Source organism: Protopterus annectens, chromosome 2.part0, assembly GCF_019279795.1.
Source record: "Protopterus annectens isolate FY-2018-M chromosome 2.part0, PAN1.0, whole genome shotgun sequence".
Classification (NCBI taxonomy): Eukaryota; Metazoa; Chordata; order Ceratodontiformes; family Protopteridae; genus Protopterus; species Protopterus annectens.
Window position 1 is genome coordinate 51017936 of NC_056728.1, and position 14202 is coordinate 51032137.

Consider the following 14202-nt stretch of genomic DNA (forward strand, 5'->3'; position numbering starts at 1 on the left):
TACTCCAAAACTGTAAGAACAGAAAGAGCAAATTGGTTTATAGCTTGGACTTTATTCCTAGATGTCAAGACTGTTTCCAGTACTAATTTTACTCCTCTAAAATATTCCGTGAGTTTTGTTCATGTTTTATAGTCCATCCTTCATCAATTCCCAAATATATGTATACTCCCTCCTGCTCAAGTTCCTTTATATCACATTCCTGTCCCAGACTGATATTTTTTTTGATACTGTGTAGCAGCGTAGCCAATCTACTAGTCATAGTTGCCATAAGTACCTTCTAGCCAAGGTTTAGAATGGAAATGGCTCTCTCTCAACCTGGGTCCATTCCTTTTCTCCCACTGTTTGAGGAGAATCACTGCTGTTTCTTCTTGCCAAGATTTTGGTATTTCTTCTACCCTTACTATCTCATTAAACAATTTTCACCATATTCTAACAATAACCTCATCCTTTATTCCCCACACCTTAGTGGGGGATAACATCCTGTCCTGTCATTTTCACTGTGTTGTGTTCTTATTGCAGTCCTTAATCCCTTCTATACTTATTTCTTTCATGAGGTTTTGTCCTTCATCTTTTGTTAGTCTAGGTAGGTCTGATTCCCTCATATGTTCTCTCATCTCATTTTCTGCCTTCCACGTCTAAAATCTTTTGATACAAAAATACCTTATTATCACAGGTATGTTGTCTGGGTCATGTGTTATTTTACCATTCTTCATGTGTTTAAACGTCAGTTTTTCTCTCTCCACTTTCTGTTGTTCAAGTCTATATACTAGTATTTTTGAAGTCCTTAGGCTATCGAGATAATTATGCTGTAGCACCTTTGCCTGCTGCTCCATGATCTTGTCAATATGTTTTTGAATGTATGCCTTGAGTTCTGCTATTTGTGCATTATCTATTTATTTATTTGATCTTTTCCAGTATGTTGGTTCTGCAAAGCCGTCAATTTCTCCGTGCCTCCATATATCATTTGTTAGTATTTTGCTAGATTTCATTTGTTTTTGATAGCCTGAGTTTGAATTTGATTGTTGCGTTCATCCCAGGTTTGGCTTCCTATCCGTTACTGTTACAGTTGCATCAGAAGTGTTTGTCAGCATCTGCTCCCTTAAGACATTTTACATTTTTTTTGAAGAACTGAAAGTATACTGCCCTTGTTCTAAAGCAAGTGCAAATAACAAATATTTAGAGTTAAACTCCTTACCAAATACAGTACAAAATTATACAGTTTTTGATGCAGAAAGTATGTTGCTTTTGCATTGTATATATATTTTTTTCAAGGATGGATTTTTTTCCTCAGGGTTGAAAATCCTCCAGAATGACTTCATAAAAGACCAAACCTGCAATGCATCATTAGTAGTTTCTTAACTTTTCTTTTGTCAACTAGTTCTTCCAGGTAGAACATCTCACATTGAAAGTTAAAACGTGATTATGTAGAAGTCAAACAACAATATAAATAAGCATCTCCTACTCTAAATATGTAAGTTTATTTTTGCTTACCCGTAATTATTTGTAGTCGTACGTAAATCACAGCTCAGTATCTACAATGACATCATTGTGTGGGTTGGGTTATATAAGCAAACTAACATTAACATTAAAACATGAAAAAAAATCAAATAACTCACTATAATCTTTGTTTGCAAATCCCCTTGCAAGTATAAGATGAGGGATACAATGAGAAAATAAATTAGTTGTAAAGCATAGATGCTTCCTAACCTGACCGATACAACAGTATTTCACACTATTTTGTTAAAGTGTATCTCCCAGTATCTTCTTGCCTTACACCTTATTGTTGAACTCTTGCATGATCCAACAACAATATTAGATGCATATTAGATTAGCAATAGTGGGGTGTATCAGGGGGGCCTGTGAAAGGAAGATATAATGAAAGGATAGATTTCTAAAGAAATTTATGAAAATATTTGGTGTGAAGATGTGAATTCAGTAGTAGAACAGTTGAATTTAAATATTATTTGCCAAGGTGTACTAAATGGAATAGACTAGATGGAAATTTTATTTCCCAGGAATGGGTGCATTTTATTGAAAGATTCGACATGCATCTGATAACTGTTTCAGATCATGCACAGATAAAAATGCAGGGTAATGAAATATAACGAGACACTGTTTTTCCCCCACATATCTGTAAAAAAGAGAGGAATTTAAGAAATGGGTAGTGGAAATTAGGGTGTTATTAGAAAAGATAGAAATTTCTTCAGAAACGATAGCTTGCGAGTGGCATAAAATGAAAATGGGTTATAAATATATGGTAAAAATAAGAGAGAGAGAGAGAGATGGTTAAGAAATAATAGGACTTATTTAGAGGGGATGGTAAAGGTTAAAGTATTACAGAATAAGGGGAAATCTCACAGAATGAGGAGGAGCAATTGCAGACTGATAGAGAAAATAAGTGAGTATTTAGATAGTGTGAATGATTTTAGAAAGATTCCTCTTGAGCAATTATTTTTAATAACTCCAGAACACAAAAACTTTTAGCACAACAACTTAAGCAACAGAAGGTAAAAAAAAAAGGTTGTCACCAAACTTGGGGAGCCTATAAAGAGTCAAATAGCCAGAGATCATGTTGCGGTATTAGAGATATTTCAGAAAAGTTATGAAAATTTGTATAAATCAGAGAAATGTGGAAATCAAGAAAGTGCATAAATGGAAAGATGTACTTAATCATGCCAAGGTTAGATTTGAATGAGGCTAACTAACAGTTAAGGTAGGAGGATATGAGATACAAATGCTGATGTATAATCAATCTTCAGATGGTATTCCTGTCAAAGTCTGGAAGTTAGGAGGGAAGAAAGTGATAGATTTGGAAGATTTTGTTTAACAATTATTTTTAAAAGGAGAAGAAGCACTAACACCCTGGTAGAAAGTTATGTTGGCTACATTGTCTAAAGACTGCAAAGACCTATCAGACCTAGCTTCATATAGACCCATTTCAATTTTAAACCATGATTATAAAGTGTCTGTCTATACTAGATAGAAGAATGGCAAAGGTGTTGCTAAAATTGATAGATATAGATCAGTGTGGTTTTGCGGAGGGTAGGCAAACATTTGACAACATTAATAGAATAATAATGATTCAGGGAAGCAGAATGTAAGAGAATGTCACTGTTGTTGGTGGGTCTTGAGACAGAGAAAGCATTTGTCACTGTAAGCTACAATTTTATTAGTATGGCAATAGAAGCATTTGCATTCCTTGATATAAGAATAAGATTAATTAGGAGGATAGATGAATGATCAGAAGCAAGAATTAAAGTGGGAGAGTTCCTCTCTGTTAAGTTGTGTTAAGACAGAGGAAGCAATGAGGGGTGTCCTATTTCCCTTTGTTTTACATTTAGTGTCATTGCTAAAGAAAATTAGGGAAGCAGAAATTCAAGGATATAATTGGTATGGTACTCTAGAAAAGTTGACTTTATTTGTAGATGATATTAATTTGTATCTGATAAATCCAGAAAAGGACATATCCATGTTGTGGAACATTTTGGGACAGTTTCAAGTCTTTTCAGAATATAAAATTAATGAAGATAATTTATGACTATCGCCTTTGTTTTATGTATCCACACACAAATTAGTTCAGCAATACCCATATTTATGGGGACATTGTAAGATGAAGTATTTAGGAGTATGGATGAAAAAGGCATCTGTTATGACAGTTAAGTGTATGTGGGAAGAGATTAAACAAAAGATAATGCAAAAACTGAGAAGCTACAATCTCTTTTTTATGGATATGGATAGTAAGATACAAGCAGTGAAAATGTTTTTACTCCCTCTACTTTTGTAGATGGGTCATGTATATTATTAACCAGAGGAGAAGTTGTGGACAAGAATAGAGCTGAAGGAATTTGTCAGGGAGGGGAAGAAGGCAAGAGTTAAGTTGGATAAGTTGGCCCTTATAATAGAACAAGGTGGCTTAGGATCACCTGATTTAAATAGATATTTTAAAGCTACACAGCTAAGGCTCATATACATATCAGAAACAGAAGGTTATGAGTAAAAATGGAAAGGGATGATGATGAAGCGAGGGGGGTGCTCCAAGAAGTAGAGAGTGGGATTTTTAATGCATATCCTTAAGGAGAATAATAACCATACAAAATATTATTATATTTATAAAGTTGAAGAAAGTTATTAAGGACTAAGCCAACATGGAAATAGAGAAAGGAGATTTTGCCAGCAGGAATGACTGCAAGTAGTGATAGAGAAAATAGGCAAGATGGGGCAGAAATTTACTGGAGAAAACTGGCAAAGGAACCAGGCTATTGGGATTGAATAATTAAAGAAGGAAAGGTAATAGAGTGGGATGAGGTCAAGAAAATATTTTGACTGCAGGCTATAGTCTGCCTTCCCTACCAGGATTGATATCAGAGTATAAGCAACGGGAAAGGGCTAGAAGAATCCTTAGTGAGAGATCTGTTCTGGTACAGTTTTCAATTAAATCATGAACAGAAGCAGCTGCTAAAATAGACAAAATTAGTAGGGCATATAAACTATTGCACAATAAGTACAAGAATCACATAGGAGTTGGAAAACCAATTTACAAGAGAACAATGTGAGGACATATGTATGGCTTCCAAGTATGCAACAAAGTCCAGAAGATTTAGGAATTTTGCTTGAAAGTGTTTGCATAGGTATTGTTATATCCCAACAGATTTCAAAGCAATTTTCCTCAGGTAGAAGGCAGTTGTTGGAGGTGTTGTGTGATTTGGGAAGAAGGAGATAACTAAGAACATGTTTTTGGGAGTGTAATGAGTTGGCAGACTTTAAAAATTCCTTAGAAAGTACTTATTAAAATTATTGGGGCAGCAAATGACTGTAACTAAGGAAATGCTTATTTTGAGCTTGGACATTGTGTTGGCTGCCAAAAAATCAATTACTAGAAAATGGAAATTGAAATCTAAACCAATTGTATTTGAATTATTGAATATTGTAAAACAATTGGAAGAGGGATTTTTAGAAAATGGAAGTAGCAAATTACATAGAAATAAATGGAATTTGTGGGAACAATACATGCAGAATAGCAGAATAACGTTCAGGAGGAGGAGTGAGGTTTAAGGGAAACCAGGAATTGGTGGTTTATGTAATGTGGTACTGAAAGACTGTGATAAAGAACGATAATGTTTAATGTGTGTAAATGGAAGAATGTTAATGCGGTTTGTTTTCGTGTTTGTTTGTTTTTTTTTTTTTTAATGTATGTGTGTCTATGTCTTAAGTGATATTTCAGTAAAGGCATTTAAAAATGTACACAGTATCAAAAGACTTCTTAAAATAAGAGCCTCCTAATGTACTGATACCTTTTTGTAAGTTAATAAGCAGTAAAATAAAATTTTCATTTAGTTATTCACACTATGACTTTAGCTATGAGCATGTGCCAACTGTTGTACGTTGTGCTTAACTGTTGGCTAAAAGCATTCAAAAACCGATAAGAATGGCTGGGTTAGCAAGGACAGATTTTACTGCTTACCATGAGAAGTGTGACTTATATCATGAATAATACAACACAATCCTAAGAGTACCATTGCAGTAAAATTTAAGTGCATGCATGGAAGGAAACGTGTTCTTATAGTAAACTGCAAACACAAAACTAGAAGTAAATGTAAGTATGTTTTTAATTATACAGCAACATAGTATTCATAGTAGTGAACTGCAGATACGTTTTACTGAGTTCTGCATTTGCAACAAAAAGATTAATGAATTCCACTAAATTAGTGCAGTTTGGAACTTATAAGCAAATAGGCAGGCTTTCTAGCAAGTAGGTAAATGTCTTCTGAGTTGAGGGTCATATATTGAGTTATGGCACTATGCTGAGAAAGAAGGGAGTGCATGTATCTCCCCAAGTTTTGGTACATTCAGTTATTTGACTGAAGAGAACATTCTGCTTAGTCAAATTCTTGCATCTACCTACTAGATTAGAGCAAAAGTGGGATGGATGCTGTTTTCAGGGTAAGAGTAGGTAAGAAATACCTTGAGTCACACACTAACGAGAATTTCTTGTGGTTAACATGATTTTATTTTTTTTCTTTTAGGCTGTCATTCTCTGCATGTACCTGGAGTCGGGAGCTGTTCAAATAAAAGGCACCTCAGTTATTGAACTGGGAGCAGGAACAGGACTGGTTGGAATAGTCGCTGTGCTGCTTGGTAAGTCTGTAAGATTTTTTTTACGTCTTAGGCCTAACATCATGAAAGGTATTCATATTAGCACATCATTTAGCTTCTGCTGTGTACTCTTGCTGAACTGTGGCATATTGGAGCTGGCTGGGTTATGCAGTTAGCCATGAACATAGTCTTTCTGTTCATACTGCTGGCAAGCAGTGTGAAGCACAAGTACCAAATAGTAGATTAGGCTGTGACAGGAGGGTCACAGAAGTGCCCTTTACATTATATGAGGTGGGATATACAGTAAAGCATAGCTTCTTCCCCATTTATTGCAGCAACTGTTATGTGGTTGCATCTTCAATCTTCAACTGCCGCACTTCAAGGTTCTTACATTAGTCATTGTTCCTTTCCCTCACAACCCCAATAAGGATAAAAGGATGTATTCAAACACTAGCTTTTTTATTTTTTAACTTCTCAGCCCTGTTGACAGTCTAAGCCTGTTCTTGTTCGAGAGTGGGTAAGTGTTTTGTCTTTACTTGTATCTAATTAATTCTTAAGTAGGCTGAAATCTTCAAAGTCTGCTTTTGAAAGATCCTCCAGCAGAGAAGCTTCATTAAAAGAAGTGTTTTATGTTTGTGATGATAAATATGAATATGTCCAAGTTCTGAATCATGTATACTTCAAATCTCTTAACTGCAGTCATGCATTCATATGTACTTCTTGACCTTATTAATGGTACGACTTTCAGTTGAGTTGGCAGGTAAGTTTAGTGATTTGTTGAGTAAACTGTATATACCTTGGGTATAAGCTTTAAATTAAATAAAACATAATATGTATCAGACTATCATCATAAGCTTGTATGACCCTCAGTATCTTCAACACTGGAACTGTAAGATTCACAGACAGGAATAAATGGGCCATATGAGTATACCACTTGGAAGCAGGCACATAAGCCATCACGTTCAACCCTGAAGGGATGCAAAGAAAAAAAAATTGGACCAGTAAGAGCAAACCAAAAAAGTTTGTTACCATGGTCAACATATTAAAGAAACAGAAACTTAACTAACTGTATGTGACCATCCTCCATTCTTTATAATGTATGACTCCCTTTTACTGTTACAAACGTAGAGGCTTCATTTTAACTGTTTACTACTCTAGCTTCTTTATGACTGTAGTTGCAGCTAGAGTGTGGACAGTTCCTACTGCATTGCTTTATTTCCTACATTAATGGACACTGCGGTGGACTAAGAAGCATTGTGTTGCTGTCCAGCTGGGGTCACTTAATGTATTGCCATGACTCTTAATGAATACACTCTTCTACTATCCATTCATCACTGCAGGATTTTTGCTGATAACTGACTTTGAAACTTTGAGCCTTTTTGTCACAGCAGGTATGACTGCAAGACTTCTCAAGGTGTGAGAGCAGACTTGTGGAAGAGGAGTTAACCTCACAGATGCAGCCCTGACTAATTTAGTACTCAGATATCCTCTGAGATGATGCCGTGTGTGGAGAGTCTGGAGCAGAGTAGTAGGAGCAGGCTGATCTCCCCAGACTTAACTGACTATATTTATTGTAATTAACAAAGAGATGTTTAATCTCAGCACACACCTAGAAAGGATACAGTGTCAGCCACTGTACAGTTCTTCAGCTCCCACTTCCATACCATAGAGACTTTATATAGCTATTTTAGAAAAAGGGACTTTGCTAACAAAGTGTTAAAATAATGTTTGGCTTTATTTCTATACAAAATATGCAGATAATACACTTTACAAAAAAATTAGCTTCTAAGTTAAACAGTTATCAAAATGAATAATGGTGATTGTGTTACGATAAAATCTATTCCATACAGCTGTTTATTCTGCTTTGTAAGGATTGCTGGTACTTCCTTTAACTCATAACATTAAAATAATGGAAGATAGAATTTCACTTTGCTGTTAAGCTGTGGAGGATGAGAGGTTTTGTGGCTCCTGTTACAATGCAGTATTTCTGAATTTTGTCACATGTAACTTGCACTGCAGTAGTAAAAGTCACAGGTTGTTAAAGGGCAACAAAAAGTAGCAAAACTGAATATATGGTGGTTAAAAAATAAGTCTTTCACCTCAGTAAAAAAATAAAGTGAAATGGCAGTCTTTACTTGTTTAAATAAAACAAAAGTCTGAAGTACAAAAACAAATCTGGAACACACACACATATGTACATTCTGTCTCATGCACACATACACACAATGCACCTTTAAGTTTGGACTGCTACATTTACACCAGCAGATCCATACGTGACATTGGAGAAGCTGCTGTTGGTGTTTTTTGTGCTGTACAGCTCCAGTTCTCTAAGGTAAGAGAATAACAAATGGCATACACGCTGATGTTCAGTACAAGACTGCTGGCGTTACAGCTGCTTAAACTTACCCACTTGAGTAATATCTACATAGTATCTACCTCATATGTTCTTTATGCCAAATTGTAATTTATTTATGATTGAATGTGCAATGTTCTTCATACTACCACAGATTGTATCTTCCCAGAGAGCAGCTGTTCAGTATGCTTATGATCCCCGTTTCCCTTGGGGACATGGTCCTTGGAATGAGAATAGTTATGTAGTTGCATTTGACTTGCATTCATAAACCTTAGTCTTGAGATGTTAAGCACATGGGTTAAAAAGCTTATGTGTGCTGAAGCTGTGGTTTCATGCTATGGCTGCTGAAGAATTGTGAATTGGCGGAGGTTTTTTTGTTTTTTTTCCCAAGACTCCTAGTGGATCTATAGCTAACTGTTCCATTTCCAAGCTGCATACTGTTCCAAAGACAGAGCGCACTGTCAGAAACTTGCAAGGCCTGATGTTCATAGTGTTTCACTGTTGCAGTCATTACAATTGGGTTATCCTGCTGGCAGGCTACCCGCAGTCGGTCTGAATTCCAAGTCCTGGTCCAGTGTCGGTTGCTGTCGCCTCCTCCCTGACGTCAGTGCGCCAGGGTATAAAAGATGCAGCCTACGCCATTTTCTTCAGTCTTTCTTGCTGCGCAGTGCCCAAAGGAAAAGCAGTTCGCAAGTGCCGGTCATCCGACTCCTGAGATTTTCAGGTTCGAATTTCAGATCCAAAGTCTTCATTAAAGCTAAGTACCCCGTTGGGGAAACTTTTTTTTTCTTGCTCCAGACCGATGTCAGAAAAAGTTAATAATGTATTTCTTGTGGGAAGCAAATACCTCATAAGGATTTTCATTCTTATTGTATTCCTTGCCTAGGCCCTGACCACGACGTTGCTAGTTGTCGGTTTTATGCTAGATTTAACCAACGCACTATTAAGCGTCAATACGATTTTGCATTTCATTATTTTGGCAGAAGATTTAATTGTATAATGCCGTCGGAACAGCCGACTACTGGAATTTATAAAAAGCGCAAAGACAAAGAAAAGGACAGGCATCGAGGTCCAAAACCGACGAGGCTTCGGCTAGGCCAGTTGCTGGTTCTCAGTGAGGCGCTTTCGCAGCCCCTGACGCCTGCTACCTCAGAGCCACAGGCCGCTTCCGACTCCCACGTGGAGCCGACTAGGCCGCTGGAAACTCAAGGTATTGGAACCTCGGAAACTATTCCCTCAGATGGGTCCGGAGCCGCTGAGCAGGCATCGGCTTCTGAGGGTGTTTTCAGGCCTACACAGTTGTATGTAAAAATGACTTCAGCTTCAAAGGCAAAGACTAAAGCACCTCTAAAGACAAAGAAACAAGTACAACATTCCCCTGGACAGGCCTCCATGCCTAAAAAACAGATGCTTAAAATGGCCGAAGACCTAATTACTTTGATCAGGGATTCCCATCCCCCTCCAGATAAGAGACCTAGGCAAGAGACATAATATGAATCTTCAGATCAGGTTTCCATTTCCTCTGATTCCTCTTCTGAACAGGGATACTCTCTTCCTCCTTATGAGGATTCGGATGCTGAAGAATCTATCCCTTCAGCCTCTCCTCCTGAGGATTAGTCTTTTGGGGAGACCCTGCATACTATGAGGGAGCATTTTCATTGGGAGAGCCAAGATTACTCAAAATCTAAGAAAAGGCTCAGAGATTTTCTTTTACTACCTCAGCACAGGCCCCTTGCTATTCCTCCTGTTTTAGACATTGTAGATGATGTATTTATAGAGTCCAGTCTCACTCCTGACTCTTTACCACCAGCTCCTGCTAAGCCAGATAGATACTACAGGGTTCCTGATTCACATAAATTTCTTTATAAAAACCCTGCTGCTGACCCAGAAACTATATCGCCGGGTTCAAGGCGTCCACTGCAAAACAACCCTATCCCCTCGGATAGGGATTCAAGAGCCCTGGACAGATGGGGGAAAAAGATTTACATTTCTGCTACCTTGGCTGTATGGGCCTTAAATTGTCAGTTTCATATGCTTAAATATCAACAATATCTTATGTCACTACTAAAACAGAAAATGTTGACAAATTCTGAATGTGCAGAAAACAAAGAAATGCAGGATTTATTGCATGCAGCTGAACAAGTGGGAAAGCATACTTTGCAATGTGGTTTTAATTCTCTGGAGGCCTCCTGGAGGGCCGCTGTTACGGGTTCTGTCATTAGGAGGCATGCTTGGTTAAAGGAACAGAATCTGCCTGATCATGGTAAAGCAAAATTATTAGATGCTCCATTACAGCATGATACCTTGTTTGGTGTTAAAGCAGAAGAGGTGTTGAAGAAAATGGAGGACAAAGCTAAATTTATGCAAGCGGTCAAGGATTTCTTACAGGTACAACCTCCCAGATTTAGCAAGAACTGGCCTGCAAAAAATTGGTCCTTTCCAGTGTCAGACGGGCCACAAAGAGGCCAGATACAGACGGCCCAGAGGCAGATCCCAGCCCCAGGGCTCATACAGGCCTAAACAATGGGGTGCTTCTACCTTCAAAAGCGGAGAAGATCAATCACAGCCATACGTGAAACAGTCTCCATGACTTTCCCCCTGCCAGCACCAAGCACTTATCTTCTGGCAGCCCCTTTAGGGGGAAAACTAGCACTTTTTTTCACAAAATTGGCGCATGCTCACCCAGGACAAATGGGTCCTGAATATAGTTTCTTATGGCTACAGGTTCCATTTTCACACCCTGCCAAGGGCAAACTGAATGCCAGACCCTGCCACACAATCAATGGGCAGAGGCTCAAAAACAAGTTTCAGCCCTCATGGGCATGAGGGCCATTCAGCAAGTGCCACAGCAAGAGCAGGGACTAGGATTTTACTCCAGACTCTTCTTGGTGCCCAGAAAGGACAGTGCATGGAGACCAATACTGGACCTGTCTTTTCTAAACACATTTCTGGATGTTCCGAAATTCAAAATGTTGACTCTGCAGCAGCTTCTGCCCGTGCTGGGCAAGAAGGCATGGCTTGTAACTTTAGATCTAAAAGAGGCATACCTGCATGTCCCAATCCGACATTCATGCAGAAGATACCTCAAATTTATAGCTGGCTCAATGCACTACCAATTCTCTACACTGCCCTTTGGCTTATCTACTGCGCCCAGGGTCTTCACAAAATGCCTGGCACCAGTAATTGCATTTCTCAGACAAAGAGGAATACAGATTTATCCTTACTTGGACGATTGCCTTATTCAAGCAGAGAACAAGGACATTTTACTTCAGCATCTGGCATTTGTAAAAAGATTACTAACATGCCTAGGGTACACAGTAAACGAAAAGAAATCAAAACTAGTACCCTCACAAGAGATAATATTCCTGGGTGCAAGCTTAAATACAAGTGCCCAGATGGCTCATCTCATGCCTGACAAACGAAGACAACTGACTACTTATTTCAAAATGTTGGCAACAAAGACCTAGTTATCTGGAAGAAAACTTCTGCAGGCTTTGGGCTTCATGGCATCCTGCATTCTGCTAATTCCATATGCAAGACTGCATATGAGGAAACTACAATGGTATCTAAAAAGTGTTTGGGCTCAACATTGCCACAACCTGGAAACAATAATTACCCTCATTCCCTGCCTGCAACAGGAGTTTCGATGGTGGGCAAAGGCCTGTCACCACAACAAGGGACAGCCTTTCACTTTACCCACAGCCAGGCAGACATTAACAACAGATGCATCAGATTATGCCTGGGGGGCCCATATGGCAGGAAGATGTATTCAGGGCACATAGTCCGCAAGCCAAATGCATCTACATATCAATCAAAAAGAGATGCTAGCTGTTCAAAATGCCCTGACAGCCTTCAAGGATCTACTTCATCCAGGACAACTTTTGATAAAGACGGACAATACTACAGTTATGTGGTACATAAACAAGCAGGGAGGTGCACATTCCTACCCCCTCTGCAGACTAGCCATGACTTTGTGGGACACAGCATTGACTTACCAAGTACATCTGCAAGCACAATACCTGCCAGGAAGGATAAATTCACTGGCAGACTAAGCAGAAACCTAATGGATCCCCACGAGTGGAAATTGGATCCACAAGTCTTCAGCATGACAACAAGGAACTGGGGATGCCCGGACATAGACCTTTTGTCTCGCCTCACAACTGCCAACTACAGAAATTCTGCACGAGGACTTATCACAAGCTAGCATGGAAAGTGGATGCTCCATCTTTCAGCTGGAAAAACCTAACAGTATATGCCTTTCCCCCACTGCCTCTCCTCCCCAGGGTACTCCTACAGGTCAGACAAGAGAAGCCAAAAATGATACTGATTGCCCCAGACTGGCCCTGCCAGCACTGGTACCCAATCCTAAACAGCTTGTCTCCATGCCCAGCCTGGACATTGCCTCAAATTCCTCACTTATTGACCCAACAAAACAGTCAGATCCTGCACAGCAATCTCAGGACCTTAAATCTGGTAGCATGGCGGATAATATAACCATTCAAAACACGCCTCTGTCTAAAGCAGTGATGGGTGTTATTTTGGAGGTCAGGAGGCTTAGCACCAGAAAATCTTCTGCAGAAAAATGGAAGAGATTCTGTGCTTGGAACCAGGCACAAGGAATTGACATGCTTGTACCAAATATTCCTCAGATTTTTTACCATACTTAAGTGAGATGCTGGACAAAGGCCTATCCTTTTCCTCAATTAAGATTCATGCCTCTGCCATTTCAGCTCAATACAATACAGAACCACCTCTATTTTCTCATCCGTTACTAAGCAGTACCTCAGAGAGGCCAAAAACATAAGACCTCCAAGGAGAGCACCAATACCTGCATGGGACCTAAATTATGTCTTGGAAAAACTCACACTGCCTCCTTTTGAGCCAGCCTCTACAGCTGATATAAAATTCTTATCTTGGAAAACAGCTCTGCTCCTAGCTATAACATCTGCAAGACGAGTCTCAGAGTTACAGGCACTCATGGCTGTGGAACCCTTTATCATTTTCCAGCAGGACAGGGTTTCTCCGAGGACAAACCCGACATTTATCCGTAAGGTAGTGTCCAATGTGACCCTGAATCAAACAATTCATTTGCCTACCTTTTATCCAAACCGACAGAATAAGGGTGAGAGACTTCTGCATTCTTTGGACATTCACAAGCAGCTACGCTTCTATTTGGACAGAACCAAAGCTTTCAGAAAGACTGTGCAACTTCTACTGGCATATGCTGCAGGATCACAAGGAAAGGCTACCTCAAAGCGTACTATTTCCAAATGGATAGGCCACTGCATTCGTTTCTGCTATTCACAGCATGGCAAATCAGTGCCTAAGGGCATTAGGCCACATTCAACCAGAGCAGCAGCCACTTCAGCAGCCTTCCTCAGAGGAGTACCAACCAAAGACATCTTAGAGGCTGCAACTTGGAGTTCAGTGCATACTTCTACAAAGCACTATCACTTGCCTCTCTACTCTAAATCTAGAGCAGGCTTTGCCACTGCAGTTCTGCAGGGCCTCATAGCCTCTCCTAATCCTATTTAGCCTCAGCCGCCCAACCTTAGCTCTGGGATTCAACCCAATTGTAATGACTGCAACAGTGAAACACGATTAACATAGTACAGTTGTGTACCTACCGTAAATGTAGATGTTCGAGTGTATTCACTGTTGCAGTCCAGGTTACCCACCCACCCACCATCCCCCTTTCCTTTGCTGGGCCTTATATGTACTTCTCTATTCTATACAACCTATGTGGTGCATTTGCT

General features: G+C 39.2%; 1 protein-coding gene across 3 annotated transcripts in view; it reads left to right on the forward strand.

The window, feature by feature from the left end:
• METTL21A (methyltransferase 21A, HSPA lysine) overlaps positions 1 to 14202 on the forward strand; it is a 155594-nt gene that overhangs the window by 82336 nt on the left and 59056 nt on the right. For all 3 annotated transcript variants that reach the window (XM_044060539.1, XR_006363433.1, XR_006363432.1), the window contains exon 3: positions 6024 to 6135. In XM_044060539.1, coding sequence (XP_043916474.1) covers positions 6024 to 6135 — 112 coding nt within the window. The remainder of the gene's footprint in view (positions 1 to 6023; positions 6136 to 14202) is intronic.